At 47.1% G+C, this 21,608-nt stretch overlaps 1 protein-coding gene across 8 annotated transcripts in view; it reads left to right on the plus strand.

Moving 5' to 3' along the window:
• Positions 1-2,976: 2,976 nt before the first annotated feature.
• PHF20 (PHD finger protein 20) overlaps positions 2,977-21,608 on the plus strand; it is a 69,400-nt gene continuing 50,768 nt past the window's right edge. For 3 of the 8 annotated variants that reach the window (XM_064167371.1, XM_064167373.1, XM_064167379.1), the window contains exons 1-6: positions 5,123-5,286; positions 6,070-6,160; positions 6,287-6,334; positions 8,263-8,317; positions 20,689-20,860; positions 21,076-21,160. In XM_064167371.1, the coding sequence (XP_064023441.1) occupies positions 6,136-6,160; positions 6,287-6,334; positions 8,263-8,317; positions 20,689-20,860; positions 21,076-21,160 (385 nt within the window). In that variant the 5' untranslated portion in view covers positions 5,123-5,286; positions 6,070-6,135. Of the gene's footprint in view, positions 3,080-5,054; positions 5,087-5,120; positions 5,287-5,395; positions 6,161-6,286; positions 6,335-8,262; positions 8,318-15,256; positions 15,372-20,688; positions 20,861-21,075; positions 21,161-21,608 lie in introns of those variants that run through there. The other 5 variants (XM_064167374.1, XM_064167377.1, XM_064167376.1 and 2 more) reach the window with 4 other exon arrangements.

A 21,608-nucleotide genomic window follows, 5' to 3' on the forward strand; every position in this document is an offset into this window, starting at 1 on the left:
TGGCAGATTGACTACATCGCTTTACCTCGATCTCATTCTGGCAAGCAGTATGTGCTGACGATGGTAGAGGCCAGCACCGGATGGTTGGGAACCTATCCAGTTCCACATGCTACTGCACCTAACACCATTGTTGGCTTGGAGAGACAGATCATGTGGAGACATGGAACTCCAGAGAGAATCGAGTCAGACAATGGCACTCATTTCAAGAACAATCTTGTGAAAGACTGGGCCAAAGAGCACAGCATTGAGTGGATCTACCACACACCCTGCTGTGCTCCAGCTGCAGGGAAGATCGAACACTGCAACGGTTTGCTGAAAACCACCCTAAAGGCCATGGGGGGTGGAACTCTGAAAAACTGGGACAAACATTTAGCACAAGCTACCTGGTTGGTGAATAGTAGAGGTTCAGTAAACAGAGCAGGACCTGCACAATCAGATTCGGGTACAAAGAGTGGATGGTGATAAAGTTCCTGTGGTACATGAAAAGAATCTGCTAGGGAAAACTGTTTGGGTATTTTCTCCCTCGGGCAAAGGGAAACCTGCCCGAGGGGTGGTGTCTGCTGAAGGTCCTGGTCACACCTACTGGGTAATGCAGTGAAATCCAGTGTGTGCCACAGAGAAATCTAACCTTAGCTGAGAGAGCTTAAATTCAGAGTGTATAACACAAGCTCGTAGGGGGTTCTGCTTCAGGTACAAGGTGGCGTCCGAAGGAAGAATCTACAAGGAATCAATGGTCTGTGAGCAGGAACCCAATGTCACCTGGGAATGCCTGTTCTTGTCTCATCTATGAGGAGACAAACTGTGCTGTTTTCTGAGCTTTTGAATCACCTACATCTGAGGCAGCCAGAATGAAGAATGAGCTGAAAATACAGACTTTACCATGCATCACTGTAAATATTGTCAGATTAGGCAGACAGTTCTCAGCAAAACACTGGATGACATAGAGGGGTGCACTGTGCTGCTCTGAGGCTAACTGGAATATTTTAACAAGAGAAACTACATCATTGGTTGTGAAAATAAAACAGTGATAACATCTGCATCATTCATTGGCTTGCTGAGAGGGATAAAAAAGCAACACGCCGGCAACGTGTCCCACTCTGGTCTGCGACGCTGCTCCCTTTCACCTGTCCTTCCAGCTGCTCTAAAATCTCTCCACTCATCTCGGCTAACTCCTAACAAGGTGAACTTTGCCTGTTCTTTTGTTTGTCTGTGTGAGAAAGTAGAGGGAGAAAGAGAGAGTAGCTTTGAGCCCTTCTGGGCAGTGCCTTTGTCTGGAAGGGGCTTTGGATTTCTGGATCATTTCTGGTTTGAATGTAGTTGTAAGTACCTGTAACCATACTGTGTGTATGTGCATGTGAGTTGTGCTTTGCTGTAAATACAGCTTCAGCTTACTGCCAAACAGTCTGAGCTAAATTCCAGTAGTGAGGGGGGAAATTTTCCTAACTCACCACAAGAGAGTGGTTTCTGATTCTTGCCTTCTGATGCCAGATGTGCTAAGATTCTGTATTTTTCTTTAAATGAGGAAAACTCCCAAATGCCCCTCAAACAGCACACTGCACAACCACTATGCTGACCCTCTGGTAAAAGAAAGAAATACCTGTTCTTCAAAGCTTTGAAGTGTCTTTTTCCTCTCTTTTCATTTTTATTTTTTTTCTGCCATTTTTCCCTCTTGATTCTAGAAACTTGCATGTGATTTTTTTGTTCCAGGTAAAAAGTAAATCCAAACTGGTAACTACATTTTCTGCCACAATTTCTCCTTTGTTGCGTTGTTTTCAGCCTCCAGGAATTTCTAGGACAGAGCTCAGGCTTCATCAGAGAGACGAGGACACACAGGCTGCTCTACAGAAACAGGGCCCACGCTGCTTTAAGCCATGCTTTGTGCCGGATCCCGTGCTGCTGACAGCACTGGGGTGAGGCCGGTGTGGCGGTACAGCCTGATCGGTGCGGTGACAGCATCTGCCGGAGCTGCTCGGGAGACGAAGGCGCTCGGAGCCGTGTGCGCTCTGCCCTCCGCCGGGCTCAGGCAGCATCTGCAGCAGGGGCCCGGCTGAAGCCGGCACTCCGGCCACGCCATTACGCCTCTGAGCCTGAAACCGGGCAGGCAACAATCACCTGCTTGTCTGTGGCCTTTGAGCAGAAAATAAGAGCTTATCCCAGCAAAGCCATCTGAACCAGGTAAGTTTATCGGCCCGCGGTGACAACCGCTGCAATATTTCACATTAAGAACTGTAACCTGCTCTTCTGTGTCTGTCTGGTTTTGGCTTTAACCTGGCATAAAAGAAAATCGATTTACCCTTGTACAGTTCCTTTGTGTAGAGGAGGACATCCAGGTCTATGGCCGTGCATAGGGGCAGCCGTCTGGGTGAGGGGCGCTGACGACCCCTCTTTGCCTGGCAGCGCTGAGGTCTGGCCTTGGAGTGCGGTGTCCTGGCCAGGGCTCTCAGGACAGTGGGCATCAACGGAGGGGACCAAGTCCGATAGGCGGCTGCTCAAGGGTCGGCGTGCGAGAGGGAAGCCCGACAGCAGGGCGCAAGGCGGTACCAGACGTCCGGGACTGCTTTTCTTTGCCTATGTTCCGTCCCGGTGCAGCCACCGCAGCGCCCCGCTCTTCTGCCGCTGCGCAGCCCGCACCATGCGCGGTCCAGCGCCCGCGGGCCCCCCGAGACGCGGACGGAGCCGGGGCGTGCCCTCGGCGGCGGCAGGGCCCGAGCGAACTGCCCAGCGGCGCCGCCCCGCGGAGCAGGCCCCGCCCGCCGGAGCTCGCGGAGCAGGCCCCGCCCGCCGGGGCTCGCGGAGCAGGCCCCGCCCGCCGGGGCTCGCGGAGCAGGCCCCGCCCGCCGGGGCTCGCGGAGCAGGCCCCGCCCGCCGGGGCTCGCGGAGCAGGCCCCGCCCGCCGGAGCCACGGCACAGTGGGCGCGCGCCCCCAGCCGCCATAGGAGGCAGAGGCGGTCCCCGGCCCCGCCCCTCCGCAGGGCCCCGCCCCTCCCTGGCGGCGCTGCGGTGTGGCGGCCATTTTGTGGCGCCGGGCCTGGGGCTGGTTGGCTTCGCTCTACTTTTCTTTCTCCGTGCGGGTTCTTCGGTAAGAGCGTGGCGGCGCCGGCCGGGCCGGGCGCCGTGCCCTCTGTGGGAGAGGACATGTGCGCTGTGGGCTCCTCGGGAGGGCGAGTAGGGGAGGGGAGGGAGGCCGGGCGGGCGCTGCGCGCACGCATCCCCGCGCACAAAAGGCCGCTGCGGCGCCTCCCGCGCTGCGGGCCCGAGGCGCGCAGCGGCACCGCACCCGCCTCTCCGCGATCCGGCGCGCTGCGGCCGAGCGGGGCGTGCCCCGCCCGCTCCCTGCCTCTCTCTGTGCCCCGCTTAGCTGCGCGGCCGGCGGGCAGGTGTGCATGTGCGAGCCGAGTGCAAGCGCCCGGGGCCCGGCCGGCGGGGGCGGCAGAGTGACCTTGCGGTGGCGCCGAAATACGGGGAAGCGGCGGGGCCCAGGGAGTTGGGCGCTGTGCCCTTGCAGCGTGGAGGTGGCGGCGCGGAGCCGCCGGCTGCTTCTTGCCCGGCCTTCGGGGATGAGGAAATCTAGCGTGGGAGAGTTACCTGCCCCGCGGTGGTGTTCGCAGGTCGTGCCGTCATCTGGAGGCGTCTGGCCAGTGAAGGCGAACGCGTTAACATCCCGCTGCCCTCTCCTTTCGGAACGCCGTTAAGGAACAGAAATAGCCGTGGAGCATTGTATTTAGGCTAGGAGCAGCTTCATGCCGTGCCCGTGTAGTGCAGAGGCACCACATTCTCTTTCCTGACAAGCCTGTCGTCAGGTGTGGCTTATTGCCACTGAAATGCCTCATTGTGTTAGTCGGCTTGACTGTAGCCGTAGGAAAGCACAGTTAATCGAAGCAGGTTGTCGCTAGAATTTGGGGGAGGAAATTGCATTGAAAATCTTCTGTTAGCACAGGTGTTTCTGTGAGCCTAGGCTCTTCTAGCTTAAATGCTTGAAAACATCAGGAGGGGTATTTGTACGTTGATGGGCCCAAGCTAAATAAATGTCTTCTTTCTGTGTACAGAATTTGCTGATGTATGCAGTAGGGCAGCAACACCAAATGTTAAAGACAATGTGAACTACCTGATACGACTTTCTGTAGGTATTTGTACAGACACTCGTCATTGAGCACCTCTGTAACAGAAACGATTTTGGCCTGGCTTCATTTGAGCTTCTGAGCAAGGATACTTTTCAGAGGACTAGTTCCTAAAAGATGCCAAATTAGAAGGCTTTCAGCAAAGATCACTCCATGGTCAGATACTCTCTTTTCAATAGTTGTGGCCATTGAAGGTGGTTTAGATTGCTGCTTACTCATCACCCAATCTAAGTCACCTTGTGGAAGAGTTCAGTTTACATTCCTAGTGGTAGCTTTATTGAGGTCTCCTGGATGGAAGTAAGATTTGACTTGAGCAGTCTGAGAGTAAAATCTACTTCCTTGTAATCCAAAGTAATTAAGGTCAGGTTGAGAATGAGGCTAGAATAGTGATTGCTTGTAGCAGTGCTGCCTTGACTGAAAGGTAAGAAGCATGTAAGGAATCCTTACCTTTAATTGGATAAGTTCTCGGGATAACCTAGGCAATGATATTGACCTAAATTCTACCCCTCGATTAAGGAAGAAAAGAGCAATTCCTGATTTGGTTGTAGGGGATGATAAATCCTCTCGAACTGCCTCTTCTATTTCTGACTGCATCCCTAGACGCTGGGTATTGCGTGTAGCTGTCATTTGTCAGACTTTGACAGGAACTGATCCCGTTGCTGCAGCAGAGCTGTCCTGCCACTTGTCTGCTGGTTGCTGCCCATCTGGCGCTGTCCCGTGCAGATGTGAGCGCTCCTGCTGTAGTGGTGTGAGATGAGCTGTGAACTGCGTGGGCGGGGTCAGGGTTTGGTGTTCAGCCCCGCAGGTGGTTGTCGTCAGTGCAGTGGGTTTCTTAAATTAGACTTGCACTTGAGAAGTCTTGCAAAGTGCTCCTTTTCTTTTTGTTTCAGTTTATTCCTCTTCACTTTCATACTTCTGTTCCTTGCTTGTTGACAGGTTTATTTTGATTTCATGTGCTTCCTTATCAGGTAAGAAATAGTGGCTTTGAGCTCGTGATCTGTCTGTGTTGTCTGAATGCCAGTAGCCACATGGCCTGTGTATTTCAAGAAACTTTTTGGAACCGGTGGTTTTTCCAGGTGTTTTGGATGCAGGCACTGGAGTTCGGTCAGCCCGGTTGTGTAGCTGTGTGATGTGTCTGTGCTGACTGGCTGCAGATGTGTGGCAGAAGGTAATGCACGTTGAAATACAGTTCTTCTTGGTGCTTGCTAGTTTGTTGCCAGGCGTGTTTCTGTGGTTCAACTGAGAACGTTCAGCCAGCCTTGTCTCAGCATAGCCATCTGCAGGCCACAAGATTCTTTCTAAGAATTCCATTTCAGGTCTATTTCTGAGATTGTTTTAAAAGAGAAAACTGTTTCCATCTGCACCACCCCTCAGGGGAAGTGCTACTGCTGAAGGTGGGATGGGTGGTTTTTTATTCTGTTTTTCAGCCCTGTCCTGATCTTGTTGCTGGTGTTAAAACATTGGTTTCAAAATGAACCTCTTTTTTTGCTGCTTATGCTCAATATTGCTTTCCCAAGGATATGGAGACTGCTCTCTCATTCCACAGAATGCTTGAGTAAGGAAGCTCTCTTGAACACCTTGAGTGTGCCAGATGTAGTAGTGAGCATCCTATGCCCCTGCCTTTACAACAGGGGCATAAAGGTGGGGTTGATAAGGTTTGAATTAGGGTTTTTAATTTTAAAGCTGAAGGCTTAAAGGTGTTTTGTTAGAGTGGCACAGACTGCAAAAACACCAGACTTGAACTGCTTCTTCAATGTAATGTAAGTTGATAACAGCTTGTCTTGTAATGTGGTCCTCGTTATTTATATTCAGCCTTTGCCTAGGTTGCAGCTCTGTCTCTGCAGTATTTTTTTCCCTTTTATTTTGTTTTTTTCTCCGTTCTTTCATATCTTAGCTGGGGGACACCTCTACAGGCAGCCTTACATTGTACCCCTTTCTTGCCTTCTTGTAGCAAAACAGAGGAGTGGCAGCCTTTTCCCAACAAGCAAAGTAGATCTGGTCAGGAAACAATTGAGTAATGAACCTGAGAATGTCACGTGGAGGTATCAGAACAGTATACGCTGACTGGCTGGGAGCATGCCCTGGGGCATTTTCAGCCACCAGCATGGCAGGTGCTGCGAGTTAGCTGTGAAAAATATTACTCATTTTTTTAATATATATTTTTACAGGTAGATGTCTTCTAAAAGTCAGAAGATCCACTCCAGTTACTGCTCCAGGTAATAGATAATTTGTGTGTTTTCCTACTGACTCCTGTTCTCAGTCATAATTTTTCTTCTTATAGCTAAATCCATGTTGATGCTCACTGATAAGAAAAATCTTGGCCTCAGCAAGTTGCTGCAAGTGTAGAGTGTGCTGCTGGAACATTCTGAGTGCCTTCGAAAGCTATGGGCAGGACTTGCAGTCAAAACTGAGGAATCCACTGATTGATTTACTGACCAACACATGCCTGAAGTATTACATTTCAGTCTCAAATCTGGATTTCTCCTGAATACCAAGGTACTGCTTTCAGGAAGGATGTCAGTGATGATGGATGTAGGCTTTTTTATCCATCTGAGGACGTCTGGTAGGAGAGGACTTCTTTGGGTCGTTTTGGCTTGCATTTGTTCACATGGCTAGATATGCATGCACTGATGTGGTGAACACTCAGGATTTGTGCTTCCCTTAGAAACAACTTGGCTAAGACAGACTATTTTGCACTTTAAAATCTCTATCAGGCTAGATTTATTCTTTGTTAATTAAGACCTAAATCCGTAGAGATGTCTACAGTCTTAAACTGCTAGAAGCTTTGTCTTCTTGAAAGAAATGTTTTGTGTAATTTTCCCCCCTGATTCATTAGGCAACTATTTTCTTGGCAGTTGGAATTGTTTCTAAAAGCAAGAAGCATTTGCTCTTGTGTTTTGTTTTCCCTGTCTCTGAATAGTTCAAAAGATGCTTTTAAGTATGCAGAAAGCATTGGTCCATGATGTATCTTGAAAATCCATGGTGGAGTATACCTGTAGTTTGAGCTTGTTGCAGGCTTGTGTTTGGCCCAGGCTTTTGACTGGACTTTAGAATAATCTGCCCTGAGAGATGACTTGGTGAAGTTTGTTGGCCAGCATGGCACTGCAGCAGGAGTAGGAATGGGATATTGCATCAGATGATTTCAATTGTGTGAATCATTCTGCAAAAGGATTTTGATGTACTTCCAAATCTAGAGCACTCAGATCCTTTGACCCAGATTTGGGGTTGTTTGTGGACTACTTCACATACTTGGTATTTCAGAATTGAACCTTTCTCTTGTTTTATCTGTTTTCCTCAGTTCCAGACTCTCTGGGCAGTTGAAGGATGCAGCAATATTTGAGGGCATTTCTCAGTGGTAGTTCTGCTTAAGCTCCTGGAAGGAAAAGAGGGTGTTAGATTTGGGACGGGTTGATTGCCTTTAAGTTATCTTTGAATGTCCCAGGTCCATTATTTAAAAGCCTTCTCTGACAAGTAGCTGTTACTGAGAAAGGTGGAGAAGGCAGTTAAGAATTTCTGTAGCTTGTAAAAACAGAGGGAAAACAAAACACAAAAGGGCAAATGGGATAGAGGGGGGCAAGGACACCCGGCAGTGGGAACTCTTGTTCTCATGTTTAGCAGCCCATTGGAAAAGGTGATGAAGTCGTGGCGATGGTCTGTGCTGTCATTACACATGGAATGGTCCATTCTCAATGCACAAGAGAAAACTGCCTGCTGGCTGGAGTGTCTTTTAAGTGCTTAGCGCATGCGATGCATTGAACCAGTCATTGACCTGTGCTTCGGTGTCAGCAAGCAGTACCTTGCCTTTGGAGTTGCTGACATGCCAGGTTTGGCGGTTGCACTGGTTACGTGCTAAGCTAATAGGATTGTCCTGAGATCTCTGCACCAAAGTCAGAGTCATGATAAAGTTCCTAGATAGTCTTTGTCAAAGAATAAATAAGGCAGAGAGAGTCTCTCTGTGTCCATGAGGTTCTCTGAGTATCTCTCTAGTTTGGATCTGTATTAAATGATGGTCAGATTAAACTGATGTTCTAAGGGTGTTACTGCGTGGCTAGGATGTTGTTGGCTATAGAGAAGGCACTTTTTTTAACTCTAAGCTGGTTTTAGTGTTGCTCTCATATGATTTTCTGTTTTTTCTTGCCTGTAGTTGTACAACAGCCTGTGGAATGTTTGCAGCCGTATAAGCAGCGAGTTTCTTCTTGGTGAGTATAAGCATGGGCCCTTAGGTTTGTTAGTTGTAGCTTTTCTTTAAGCTTTTGAAGTTTTGCTTTATTTCTTGAAGAGCCACTGTGGATAATACTTCTCTGAATGAAATCCCTACATTTTAAAAACAAAGATTGTACATTTTCAGATGGAGGCAGTTCTGTTGAAGCAGGTTTTTCTTGTCATTTTATTTAGGGAAAAAACTGCTTTATTGCCTGTGACATAAACACTTACCACAATGTGTTTTTTTTCTTCTTGTTCTGTGTTTAAGAGTGTTTGTCTTTTTCCTTTAGTGTGCTACAGAGGGGAAAAAAGGGAAAAGCAGAGCAGCTAAATGAGAGATGATTGAAAATAATTCTATTAATTGAGTGTTCATTTCTTTAATTGCACTTGGTAATTCAAATAGGTGTTGTTTCAGCAAAACATTTTTTCCTGTTCCGTTGAACTGCCCATGTTCACGATTCCTGCTTCTGTCGTGGTCTGTCCTAGTCTCAGCACCAGTTTGAATTGACAGCACAGATACATGAGATGCTGAGAGGATGAAAATGCCCTGTTCCATGCCCTGTAGTCTTAGAGAAGGCTGGGGAGGGTAGCTTGTGTTTGCTGACACCTTTTTCTCTCATGGAATGCTTTGAGCAAGTCTCAGTTTCTGCCTGAAGGGGGAAGGAAATGTAGATTTTTCCTAATGTCAGCTTTGTTAGTCTGCTTCTATAAAATAGAGGAAAAATAGGAGTCTAAACTAAAATTAAAAAAACATTTGAGGGAATGTTTCAGTGTTAGCAATGCAGCAGTATTTTTGTTACAGGATCCAGTTTCACGGTTGCGTTGCTCAGACGGTTTGCCTGTGTAGTTGTTGATGGAATCTGGGAGAGCTGTAAAAGCAGGAAGGGAGTCCTGGGTGTCCTGGGCAAGATCTACCTGCATGGTGTGAATCAGAAGTACAGATAGACTGGTGTCTTATTTGGAATGTCTTCTGAATAGAAAAGGGAGGTGATGCAGTGTTCCTTGGAATTTATTGCTATTTCTGATGGTCTTTAATGCCCAGTTTGAATCTTCCCTGTTTCCACTCCTGCTGCATTAAAAAAAAAAGGCTTGACTGAAGATCTGAGGCATTGTATTTCAAAATATGATTGTTAAGGATATCTTCTGAAACTGTTTGTGTCCTAAAGCTGCCTCCTCATGCTGTGAAATGGTGTGCCTCAACAAAACGTGAGGCAGGAGCCTGGGGCTCCCTGCAGGAATAGCTGGTACAGTGTTGGGTTTGGGTTAATGCTGTAGCAGCTGTGGGCTTTGTGTCTGGCTTCATGTGTATGCACAGTCGGGCACACTGCAGGGCAGCAGTGCTATTGTGGGTGAAACCTGGTAGGCAGGATTGGTTTTGTCTGCAGGCAGTAACAGTCTCTTGTAACCAGCTTCCTGGGTCAGTGCCAAAGCAGTTTTTAGAAGTGGTGTTTAGATGTTTGTGAGCCTGATGCTTAGCCTTGGTGAGATGCCACTGGGGCTGTGTGATGTGAAGGTGTCTTTAAGAACTGTGGTGCAGTCTGACGTGGCAATTGCCTTTTCTCATCTGCAGGTGTGTGCTTTCAGCACAGCATGGCTGTGCTCGTCCACTTGCAAGGTCTTCCAGTTGTGGTGGGGACCGTGGACTTCTCCGGATTGACCCTTCCTGCTGGGGGCGTGCATGTTGTAGGGGGTGAGCTGGGTGAGGCTTCCATCCTTCTGCGGATGAAGATGCCAGCCTTGGTGTCATGTGCACAGATGTGATAAGTAAAGGTTAAAACTAACTACTCCAGAGCAGTAAGATGTGCAAAATGTGGTTGGACTTAGTCCTTGAGAGCTTCAAAACGGTTTGGAGCACTGGTGCTGGACGATCCAGCTTAGGCTATGGAAACCTGGCTTAGTGTAGAGACTGCTTGCACTGGTGTACCTGAAGGAAACAAGCCAAGCTTGTCTTGTACCTTTTTGAGGAGCTGCAGTTCAAATCACAGGGCTGTCTCCAGTGTCCCAGCTAGTTAGACCTGGGCTGTATCGCCAGTGAAGATGGGACAGTCTCTTGCTAGTTGCTTTTCCTTCCTGGTTTTGCTGCAAGTACCCTTCCATGTAGTTCTGCTCAGTCACTTACCAGTGCTGTAGAAAGCCCCAGAGGAGCTGGACAGGAGGCTGACTATCCAGTACAAAAGTTCCTGCTGCTTTGCACTGTGCAAACTGCCAAAGTTTGCCATGCCCCTTGATCAAGTTGGAGAACTGCAGTTTTTCGTGGGATTCATGTTTTATTTCCTCTGTTGTGCTCCGATAAAAGGGGAGGGAAAGCCCTGGGTCTGGCACAGATACACTAAAGAATGAAGGAGATAAGAGGCTTAGCTGTGGGAGGGATTTGCCTTTCTTCTGACCTGAACTGAGACAGGACCAAGAGTGGAAGTGGGACTGCTTTAAAGGCAGGGGTTTTGGTGTGATAGCTCATAAGGAGTGCCAGTGGTTTGGAAGAGTGTTTGCAAAGGTAGGTGAGGCTTTGAAAAAGGCTGCAGTAATTCTGCAGTTTCTAGAGTTAGAGCAATAGAGGCTGTTATTAGTGAAAAGGAAATCTGGACATAACTGCTTGGTTTTGCTCTGAATGATAATGTGAAGGATTTCTCCAGTTTCCAGAGGAACTCTCCTCTGGTGCAATTCAGTGATGTGCCAGGCTTGGGGCTCAGCACTGACAGAACTTAAGAGAATGAGAATGGCAACATCTGCTTAGCAGACCCTGAAGGGGTCAATACTGATGTGAGTGCATTCTCCTCTGCATTACTTTGACGTGAGTGTGCTTCCTCCTTGGAACCTGTAAGTATCTGAATAGTTGAGTGGCCTTTAAAACCTAAATGACACCATAATGACTTTTATGGGGAAGAAAAGGCTCTCTCTTTGAAAGAACAGAAATGTGTACCTCCAGTGAGGTAGATTTAGACATGTTTTTCTTGCAGGAGTAGTGACCTGTCTGAATCTTGAAGTATTTGTTCCTGAAGTGGGTCTAATCCTCAGAGGTGTAATAAGTTCTGTAGAAGAGCTGTACAGCTTTGGGGGTAGGCCTAGTAGCTACTTCTTGATTTACTTGTCTTTATGATCTTGAGCACCTGCTTCATAGTATGGATTCATAGAACAGTTCAGGTTAGAAGGGACCTTAAAGGTCATCTTCTTCCAACCCCTTGCTGTGGGCAGGGACACCTCCCACTGACCAGACTATCAAAGCCTCACCCAGCCTGGTCTTAAATACTTCCAGGGAGGGAGCAATCCACAACTTTTCTCTTCCCATGTCTAATCACTCTAACAGTAAAGAGCTTCTTCGTAATGGAGGATCTACCCTGACCTAGTTTAAAACTGTTGCCCCTTGTCCTGTCACCATAGCCTCTCATAAAGAGTCCCCCTTTGCCTCTTCTGTAGGCCCCTTTAGGTGCTGGAAGGCTGCTCTAAGATGTCCTCTGCATCTTTTCCAGGCTCAACAGCACCAGATCCCTCAGCCTGCCCCCATAGAGGAGGTTCTCCAACTCTCAGATTATCTTTGTATCTCTTTTCTGAACCCTTTCTAACAATTTGATGTCCTTGTGTTGGGGTCTTGAGAGCTGGAGTACCTCAGGTGGGGTCTCAGCAGAACAGAGGGGCAGAAATCCTCTCCCTGTCTTGTTTCTCACCCTTGTGTTGGTGCAGCACAGGACACAGCTGCCTTCAGGCTGGCAGCGATCATTGCCATCTGATGGCAAGCTTCCCAGAGTTTCCAAGCTGAAAAGCCTGGTCAGGTCTTAGTTTGGTTATAAAGTTAGTACCAAATTTACTTTCCTGATGAAGAAGATTTTGGAAGAGGTGTTCTGATGAAGGATTCTCATTTCCAGGTCATAGCTGTGATTGTCTGAGCCTAGTGTTATTTCAAATTTGTTTGCTTGTTCAGGGTTTTCAGGTTGTCCTTGCAAGAGAGGAGAGACTGAAACAAAATCTGGAAGCAGGAGCAAGCTCCTGAGTTCAGTGCTTGCTTTGAATCATGGAATCTACCAGGTTGGAAGAGACCTCCAAGATCATCCAGTCCAACTTGTTGCCCAGCCCTTTGCAGTCAACTAGACCATGGCACTAAGTGCCTCACCCAGGCTTGGCTGCAACACCTCCAGGGACACCGACACCACCACCTCCCTGGGCAGCCCGTTCCAATGCCAATCACTCTCTCTGCCAACAACTTCCTCTTAACATTCAGCCCAGACCTCCCCTGGCACAATTTGAGGCTGTATCCCCTTGTTCTGTTGCTGGTTGTCTGGGAGAAGAGCCCAACCCCACCTGGCTACAGCCTCCCTTCAGGGAGCTGTGGACAGCAATGAGATCACCCCTGAGCCTCCTCTTCTGCAGGCTGCACCCCCCCAGCTCCCTCAGCCTCTCCTCACAGGGCTGTGCTCCAAGCCCCTCACCAGCCTTGCTGCCCTTCTCTGGACATATTCCATTATCTCAACATCTCTCTTGAATTGAGGAGCCCAAAACTGGACACAGTACTCAAGGTGTGGCCTGACCAGTGCTGAGTACAGGGGCAGAAGAACCTTCCTCATCCTACTGGCCACACTGTTCCTGATGCAGGCCAGGATGCCATTGGCTCTCTTGGCCACCTGGGCACACTGCTGGTTCATCTTCAGCCTACTCTCTATCAGTACCCCCAGGTCCCTTTCTTCCTGGCTGCTCTCAGCCACTCTGGCCCTAGCCTGTAGCGCTGCTTGGGGTTGTGGCCAAAGGGTGGAACCCTGCACTTGGCCTTGTTCAGTCTTATCCCATTGGCCTCTGCCCACCCATGCAGCCTGGCCAGGTCCCTCTGCAGGGCTCTCCTACCCTCCAACAGCTCCACAGCTGCTCCTAGCTTGGTGTCATCTGCAAACTTACTGATGCTGGACTCAATCCTCTCATCCAGATCATCAATAAAGATACTGAACAGGACTGTGCCCAGGACTGATCCTTGGGGAACACCACTAGTGACTGGTTGCCAACTGGATGTGGCACCATTCACCACCACTCTCGGGGCTTGTCCCTCCAGCCAGTTCTTGACCCATATCAGAGTGAAATCTGTCCAAGCCAGGAGCTGCCAGCTGTGCCAGGAGCTTGTTGTGACAGATGGTGTCAAAGGCTTTGCTGAAGTCCAAGTGAACTACATCCACAGCCTGCCCCACATTCACCGTTTGAGCACTGAACTCTCCCTATGGCCTTGTTAGTGAAGAGCTATGTGCTGGCTCCCAGCAAAGGCTCTGGCCTGTGGTTTCATTCTTGCTCTAAGATGGTGTTTTTCAGGGTACAGTTGTTGAGCTTCTCTGATTAATTGATATTGTGCAGTGTTCTATGAAATACCTGCTTGAGGAAGCTATTCCTGGGATGAGCTGCACGTGACAGCCTGTTGAGTGTTGGGACTGCTGAAGCAAGTTATATCCAGTCACAGGGTGTGAGGGAGAGCCCAAAGCCACCAGTTTGGTAACTGCAGGGGAGGAAGAAAACTCTGGGGAAGAAGCAGTGATCTGAAGTTTTTGCCCATAGGAGTTCTGATCAGCTGCCTGTGGGTGAAGACACTGTTACCAGATACTCTAGAAAAGTAACTTGGAATGTTTCTCCTTCCCTGGATGGGGAAGTTATTGGGAGTCACTGTGGTGTGACTTGAGTTCGCAGGCAAGAGCATTTTTGCCCCATACTTTTGCAGGGTGCTTCAATAGAAGTAGAGATTTGTTTAAAAGCAGTGCTTTGGAGGAAGACAGCAGATCAGCTCCTCATAGAGAGGTTTTGTTGCAGTGTGGTTATGATACTAAAGGTGGTGGTGGTGCCTCCATGGCAGCCCTTAGCAGATGGCCTGGTTTAAAAACTGTTGATAGACACTTTCTGTGCAATAGAACCTTTATGACTTTTCTAAAGGTCTTTGATTTCTAAAGCATGCTTGAACTCAGGGTAATTCTTCATAAAATAATGTTAGTCCTTGTGCAGATGCAGCTGAGTTGGTGTCATTGCTGGTGATGATTTGCGTGAATCAAAGTGCTGCTGCTTATTTCAGTTGCTGGTGCTTGTCTCCTTATTGTAGTAGTGTAAGACTATGAGGGGGGTTTGATTTATCTTGCATCCATTTTGCACATCTTTTAAATCTTCAAGATACAGCCTTACTGTAAGGAAGATGGTGTCAAGTGAAACTTATTCATATACTTGGATCTTGTGAGCTTAAAAACTGCAGGGATGTATCATAATTTGGATCTTGTAATTGTGGAAAATGAATGACCAAAATTTGGGGAGAAATAATGGAATGTCTGCTCAGTAGCTAAACATACCCTGAGAGAAACTGTTCAGACAAGATTTCTTCAACCTTGGCTTTATTTGTTGGAAATGTCCAGATGAAGACTCTTGTGGTTCAAAAGGTGGGGAAGAGGGAAACAAGCAATATAAACATGTGAGCAGTGCAGACAGCCTTCTATACCGGGGTATATAAACTGCAGCTCTCTGACGTCTCTGATGCATTTATAGTGCTGAGGTACTGGAGTGTTCCTGAGTGTTTCGTTGATGTGGTAGCTGTTGAAAATTGTTACTGCCTTCCATTGGGCCCACTTCTGTTTACCAGATTCCTGATTGCCACCAACACTGGGAGGGGGGAGAGAATCCTACAAAACTTCTGTCTGGGCTGCGAATAAACAGCAGGTTGCAGAGTTCTTGTTTGCCCTGGAATTTGGACCAGTGAACAAAGATTGAGCTTGAATCTTTCAAGGTCCAGTAGCAACCGTTTTGAATGCATTTTTGAAAGGATTCTGTGCACTGCCACTTGAGAACTCTTTCTTAAGAGATAATTGCTCCCTTTACCTTGTGCAACCCAAAACTTCAGAAGTCTCTTAACATCTAGCTTTTGGGGATTATGCTGCATAAGCTTATTTTGTGTATGTCTTGATTAGTGATTGATATTTAATTGCATTTTTCAGGGGAATAAAATCAGCAGTGTTGCTATTACAAAATGACAAAACATCCTCCGAATAGAAGAGGGATCAACTTTGAGGTGGGAGCCCAGTTGGAAGCCCGTGACAGATTAAAAAACTGGTATTTTTTTAAAACCATTCATATTCTATTAACTCTAAGCCTTTAATATCTTAAATATTTTGTATCCTTACAATATTTAGAGCCTCAGTCATTGGTTTAGTAGGAAAGTAGATAATTTATAAGAGTTGATATCCCAGTGGTGGGAGTGGGCCCTAGATGCTAATGTGTTGTGCTGGTCCTTGAAAAGAAGCTTGCTGGTTCTATGTCTGAGCAGTAGGACTGCTGATGCATCTCTTGGGACTTCAGCTTCTGGAACTCCAGACTGACCTTCAAGTTCTGTGCTGCTCACAGATTGCAGATTAGACGTTCTGGAGTGTGGAAGACCCAGGGTGGTTCCTCGCTTCCTCCTTTTGCATTGCTGTTGTGAGTTCTTACACTTCCAGGTCTGATGGAAGTGGTTATGGTCTGTGCTTATTTGATGATGGTCAGCTTTAGAACCCAAGAATGGAATGCATAAACACATTCCACACTGAGAAGTCTGCTCTGGAGCCTGTTGTGCAGATTTTAGTTGTAAGGAAGAATGCTTGTCCTGACTAACCACTGCAATAGGAAAGGACGAAAGTGCCTCAAAGCTACTTGGGCTAACTTTGAGCCTTCTAATTGTGTTAATTTTAGGAAGTCAGCTCAAAAAATTAGTGTTTAATAATGCTCAGTGAACAAGGCTGTGAAAATTGCTGGAGTCAAAGACTTCTTAAATAGAGGAATTAATTTGGTTTTCCAGCTCCTCCTCTCTCCTGAAATTACCCTGAGTTGACTTTCATTTCAGTCTCTGTGGATTATATAGGATTGTGCTTTAGGCTCTGGAACCTGCCAGCAGGTTAAGCATGCAGAAGTTGCAGTGCTGAGTACCATCTGGATGTCCCAAGAAGATGGAGCATTGCTTTAGACACAGGAAACTCGTTCCAGAACATCTGGTTGCATGCAGTGTTTCTCTGCTTCCCAGATACAAGGTGTTTTGAACTGTGAGAATGAGTGAGCACAGCAGTGCTACCAGGAAGTCACACCTGCATGTTTTGTTGGCCTTCCTGTGTAACTACGAGGTGTGCAGTTGGGGACTGAGGCTGCTGACATCTTTTGTGTTCTTGTGCTTTGCTTATGCAGCAGAAAAGTTACACCTCCACACAGGAGATTCCTTGAGCTGTCTGTAATAGAGGCTTCCTAAAGGTGCAGGTGCTGAAGATAGTGTTTGAATGAGGCTAAGAACTTGTGTCCGTGGCTGTGCCATTTCTGGTGTGTTTGGATGAGAGCAGCATCTGAAAGCATGGGCGTGCACAGCTCTGACGTGGACAGGCTCAGTGTGGGGGGAATTCAGTGCTCATATTTCACACAGATCCCTTGGCTCAGTCTGAATTCTGAGTGTGCTGCATGCCCAAGGCCAAGCCACACCGGTTTTTGAAGACACTTGATCTTCAGTGACCTGTCTTATGCAGTGTCTTGCAACTCTTTGATCTCACAACTTAGTTGAGTTTTGGAAGGTTTGTTTTGCTTGTAAAGCTTTTGAAACCTCTGTCAGATAGTCCACGTTTCCTTAACTGGTGATCTGCATCTGTTCCTGTTCTCAGGGTTTGGAACCAAAATGTGGATGAGGAACGGGCTTAGCTTCTCTTAGCAATCTGTCGGTGGTGCCAGGCTGCCTGCTCCCTAGCTGTGAAGTTGTAGAGGATAGCAGACTTCATTTTGCTCTGATACTTTGACCTGCTGCTTTGTGAACAGGATCACTGTGTGGTTCTAGTGAGCTCTTTTACTTGGACACAGAGCTTTGCTGATAGCTGCTTTTGCCAGTGCTGTCCCTTGGGAGGTCTAAGCTTTGGTACTGTGGTGGCACTTAAATGTGGGCAAAAGCCTCTTGTTTAATCAGAGGGTTGGCTTTGATTCCCAACACACCAGTCAGTTCCTGGGTGAGGACTGCTTCTCCAGTGGCGATAGTACTTTGGAATAGATTTGATCCAAGAGCCCCAGTTACCTGTTTTGTTCCCAGAAGTGGTTGTTCAGGACTTGCAGGGTGTTTGGATGTGATGTCAACCCTGCTGAAGAGGAAAAAAAACTAGTGTATGCCAGTAGAGTAGTCACTGCAGAGTCTGCTCCTTGCCAAAGTGGAAGCTGAATTTTATATCTTTAGAGCTCTTATCAAAGATCAGTACTGGTACTGCTTCTCCTAGGTGCTTCCTTTCCTCTCACCATTGGTTTGACAGAAGTAAGTTTGTCCCTTCCTAGGGAAGGGTCCAAGAGGGAGAGGACACCAATAGGGAGTTCACAGCAATTCAGTTTTGGTACATAAGAGATGAGAAGGGAGACAAACTAGTTCAGGACTGAGGGATGGCAACTTGTTTGATCAGTGCTCTGAGTTTCCAGCTATTTAGCTCTTCTCAGAACAGGATGGTTTTACACTGGCATCTACAGGAAACCTGTTTGCTGTGCTCTGACAACAGTAGCCTGAAGTTGTTAGTCATTGCTAACTCCTCTCTGGAATTTTGCCGTTTGATCTTCTGATTGCTGCTTGGGTTCTTACTAAAATCAATACCAGCAGGCTGGGCACCTTGGAGATTTTCCCTTACTGTTTAGCCCATGCATGAGGCTTAAAAGATAGAAGCTCATCATTCCTTCTGCATTGAGCTGGAGAACTACTTGTTTTGTCCTCCCAGGATAGTGCAAGAGATTGCCTGGTTTCAGTTTGTTTTTCACAGTGTGTTAGCTAAATACTCAAATCAGTACCAGGTGGGGATGTCTTACCCAGGATCACTTGACAGTCTTGAAGGTCCATGGAGAATGCTGGATGCCTCCTTTGTGATTTGGGGGAGGGCATGTTGAACCATCCCTAGTGGTGTTTGTACTCCTTTTGCAGGCCTTAGCCAGGCTTCGGCTCTTGCCCTTTGGCTTTGTGTATCCTTCTGTAGTGTGGTGGCAGCTTCTTGCTGTTTTTTGGGTGGATGGGTTGGTCAGTTTGTTCTGTGGGGGTGTTGTGGGTCTTGTTGGTTTGGCTTTTCTAATAAAATGCAGATTTCTCTTGCCCGTGGCACGTTCACAGGCTTTTGGTGCATGCATACAGCTGCTCTGCATTGCTCCTTTGCTGTCAAGACGTGCGAGAAGCTGCCCCTCCTGACGTGGCATGCTTGCTAAACCCCTTTTTGAGGGCTAGGGTACAAACGTTGAAGGAGGGGAGTTTGCAGTGCAGGGTGTGATGATCAGAGTTGTTGAGAACCTGTGAACCTTAGGTCTTTATTTCATAGTTGCCAGTAGTGTGTTTTGTTCCAGGGAGAGGGCTGTCAAAGTTTGTGGATAGATCTAATTATCCACAAACTATTTCCTGCTTTAGTCAAGAGCACTGACCATAAGTTTGCTGATGCTGGTTGCTTCAGAAAGAGAAATTGTGTTCAGACCTGCTGGTAAGTTATCTAGGAGCTTGCAAGAGCTGCAGGTCACCCATACTGGCACACTTTGACTCTGCTCTCATGGTCAGGTGTGCTTTGCTTTTCTTGATAAGGCAACATCTGTTCCCCAGCAGGGAGTTTTCAGAAGGTGAGGTGGGTTAGGTGCAGGTGATGCTAGTGCATGGCTCTGGGATGATAGTTCTTTTAGTGGAGAGGGTTCCTTCGTTGGGACTTCTCCCTGCAGTGGGAGGGAACAGATGGGTTGGGTGTATTCACCAGAGGTGGTTGTGTGCCTGGTTGTTAGCTCTGTGTAGAGTCATCACTCGGGCACTTTTATGAGCTTCCCTCTTGTTCTCTGAGAATCTGGACAAGTCCTAGGCCTGTTGCTGTCCTGTTGGCAAAAGTATCCTTCTGCCTGTTCTCTTGTTGAGAGGCTCTGGGAATTCCTCCCCTTGCTTTCATTGCATTTTGTAGGGCACTAGATACTGCTTTTTCTTACCTGTCCCTGGTGCTAGGTGGCTACTGAGACAGCCAGTGATAATAGAACTGAGGAAGGTCTCTGTGTTCCTCCATTTGAACACTGTGCTTGGGGTCACCTGCATATGAAATGCATTGTCTGTCATAGCAAGGAAGTCACTTCTTTCCTAGGTAACCAGGTGGAGCCCTTCCTGCCACAAGTGTCTCCGATTGTCTTTCTCTCCTCACAGCCTTTGTTGCCTGTGTTTTGAGGAGAACGTTTTGCTGAGCTAATGCATAGCTGAGGCATGTGGCAGGGCCTTAGACTGTGGTTGCAGTGCAATGGTGAGTGGCCTATTTGTAGCTTTTTTTGAACAACTCATGACTGGATGTGTCTGAGATCTGCTGAAGGGCTTCAGTAGTGGTTAGCTGTTCTTTTTCATCTGGAGGTTAGCAGAACGACTCTGCTGCATTGCCATTTTAATTCTGACTTGTCTGGGCATTCTTCAAGCATTAGGCTTGATCCTTTCCAATTACTATTTTCTTCTACCACTTGTTCTGTCTTTTTCAGTGTGATTTATCAGGTGAAGAACGCTTGTGAATTTGGTTCTGGGCTTTTCCTTTTCTTTAAGAATTCGTTTGGGACTTGTCTTTCTTCCACAAAAAACTGGAAACGCTGACAAATGAACATGTCAGTGTTACTGTAGAGGGGAAGACATCAGTGCCTGTGATGTTATCTTCAGCTGGGATAGTGGATTATGCTCTGATTCTGCAACGCTGAAGTTACAAATTACCAATGCAATTAAAGAAATGCATACTTTTTGAGGGCTTCTTGATCAGAAACAACTAGATTTGACTCATCTCCTTTCCCTGTAATTCCAGTACACAGAACCATTGTTACTTAAAGGTCCAGGACTTTGCAGATGAAATAACTGCATGGTTTGGTGTACCTGTGAGACTTTTGCTGTTACACAGGGAAGGTGATGCCTGCTAATGGATAGCTCTGAGAGCAGTGAGAGTATTGGCCTCCAGGAGTTCCTCTTGCTCTTGGCAAGCTGGGGGGACTGATGCTCTCAGTTCTGTCAGTATGTGAACTCTAGGTCTAGGGAAGCTTTTTCTTCCTTCTCACTCTCTACTTCCTTCCCCCCCCCCCCATCACATACCAAAAGCTTACTGATTATCTCCTCTTCCTGCAGCCAGGGTTTGCCTTTCCTGTTCAGTTTTGGGGTTCATCCTTTGCTGAGCTCTTGGCCGTTTTGTAGCATCTTTATTGCTTACACAAGTGATAGATCAAATAACACTAAGCTGATGCAGAACTAAAGGTTGTTAGCTGTGATTACTTGGCTCCCTATCAAACTTCATTGGGCAGATCTGCAGTTATTTTGCTTTTGATGGTGCAGAAGGCTCAGTTTGTGTCATGTTCTGTGCTGTAACTGTCTGAGACAGTTCACCTTACTCTTAATTGAAATGCTTTAATCTGCCTCTTGACCCAGGTACCCAGCTCACATTGAAGAGATTGACTATGAAGAAGGAAAAGTGCTTATCCATTTCAAACGCTGGAACCATAGATATGATGAATGGTTTTGCTGGGACAGCCCTTACTTACGTCCCTTAGAGAAAATACAGTTGAGGAAGGAAGGATTGCATGAGGAGGAAGGTTGTGCAGTAAGTAGCAATGAGGATACTGTAGTGTGGAGCAGCTTAATGTGTGTTTGTGCAAACCATGACTATTAAAATGCTTCAGTGTTGCTGTGTTGCCTCCTGTGTAAGTTTTTGATGGTTTGTTTAAAACTATGGAGAAGGAATCGGTGCGATGTGTTAGTGAAGCTGTATGTTTCAGTAACTCTCAGATGAAAATCCTCTGACCTGCTGTCTTGCAGGGATTTCACGTGAATGACCAGGTATTGGCTTGCTGGTCTGACTGTCGCTTCTACCCAGCCAAAGTCACTGCTGTTAACAAAGATGGTAAGGACTAACTTCTGGTTTTGTCCTACTTGGCAGGAATGCGTTCCTTGACTGTATTCTAGCTTCATTTTCTTCAGTGTGCAGATAGCACAGAGACAGAAGACAAATGTGAAAAGTTCTGCTGTCAGTTTTGTGTCTTGGTCTGCCTCCAGGCTTTGAACCTAATCTCTTACCCTTTTCACAAGATGAAAGCTCTCTGCTGGGCTATCCAGTCAGTGATTCCTTTAAGTGTACCTTTGGGTAAATGTGTTTCTTCTGAAGTTTATTGCCAGGGTAACCACATGTAACCACAGTAAAGGTAGTGTTAGTGCTGCAAAAATCCTTACAAATAGAAGAAAGGAAAAGAAGAAGGGAAAAAACCCACAGCCATGCTTCTCTGCTTTGAGCATCAGGAAGGTGTGCAGGATTTGTTCTTGTGCTATGTTTGTATTAGGTTGAGCATATGTTG

The sequence above is a fragment of the Pogoniulus pusillus genome, chromosome 29 (genome assembly GCF_015220805.1).
Source record: "Pogoniulus pusillus isolate bPogPus1 chromosome 29, bPogPus1.pri, whole genome shotgun sequence".
Lineage (NCBI taxonomy): Eukaryota > Metazoa > Chordata > Aves > Piciformes > Lybiidae > Pogoniulus > Pogoniulus pusillus.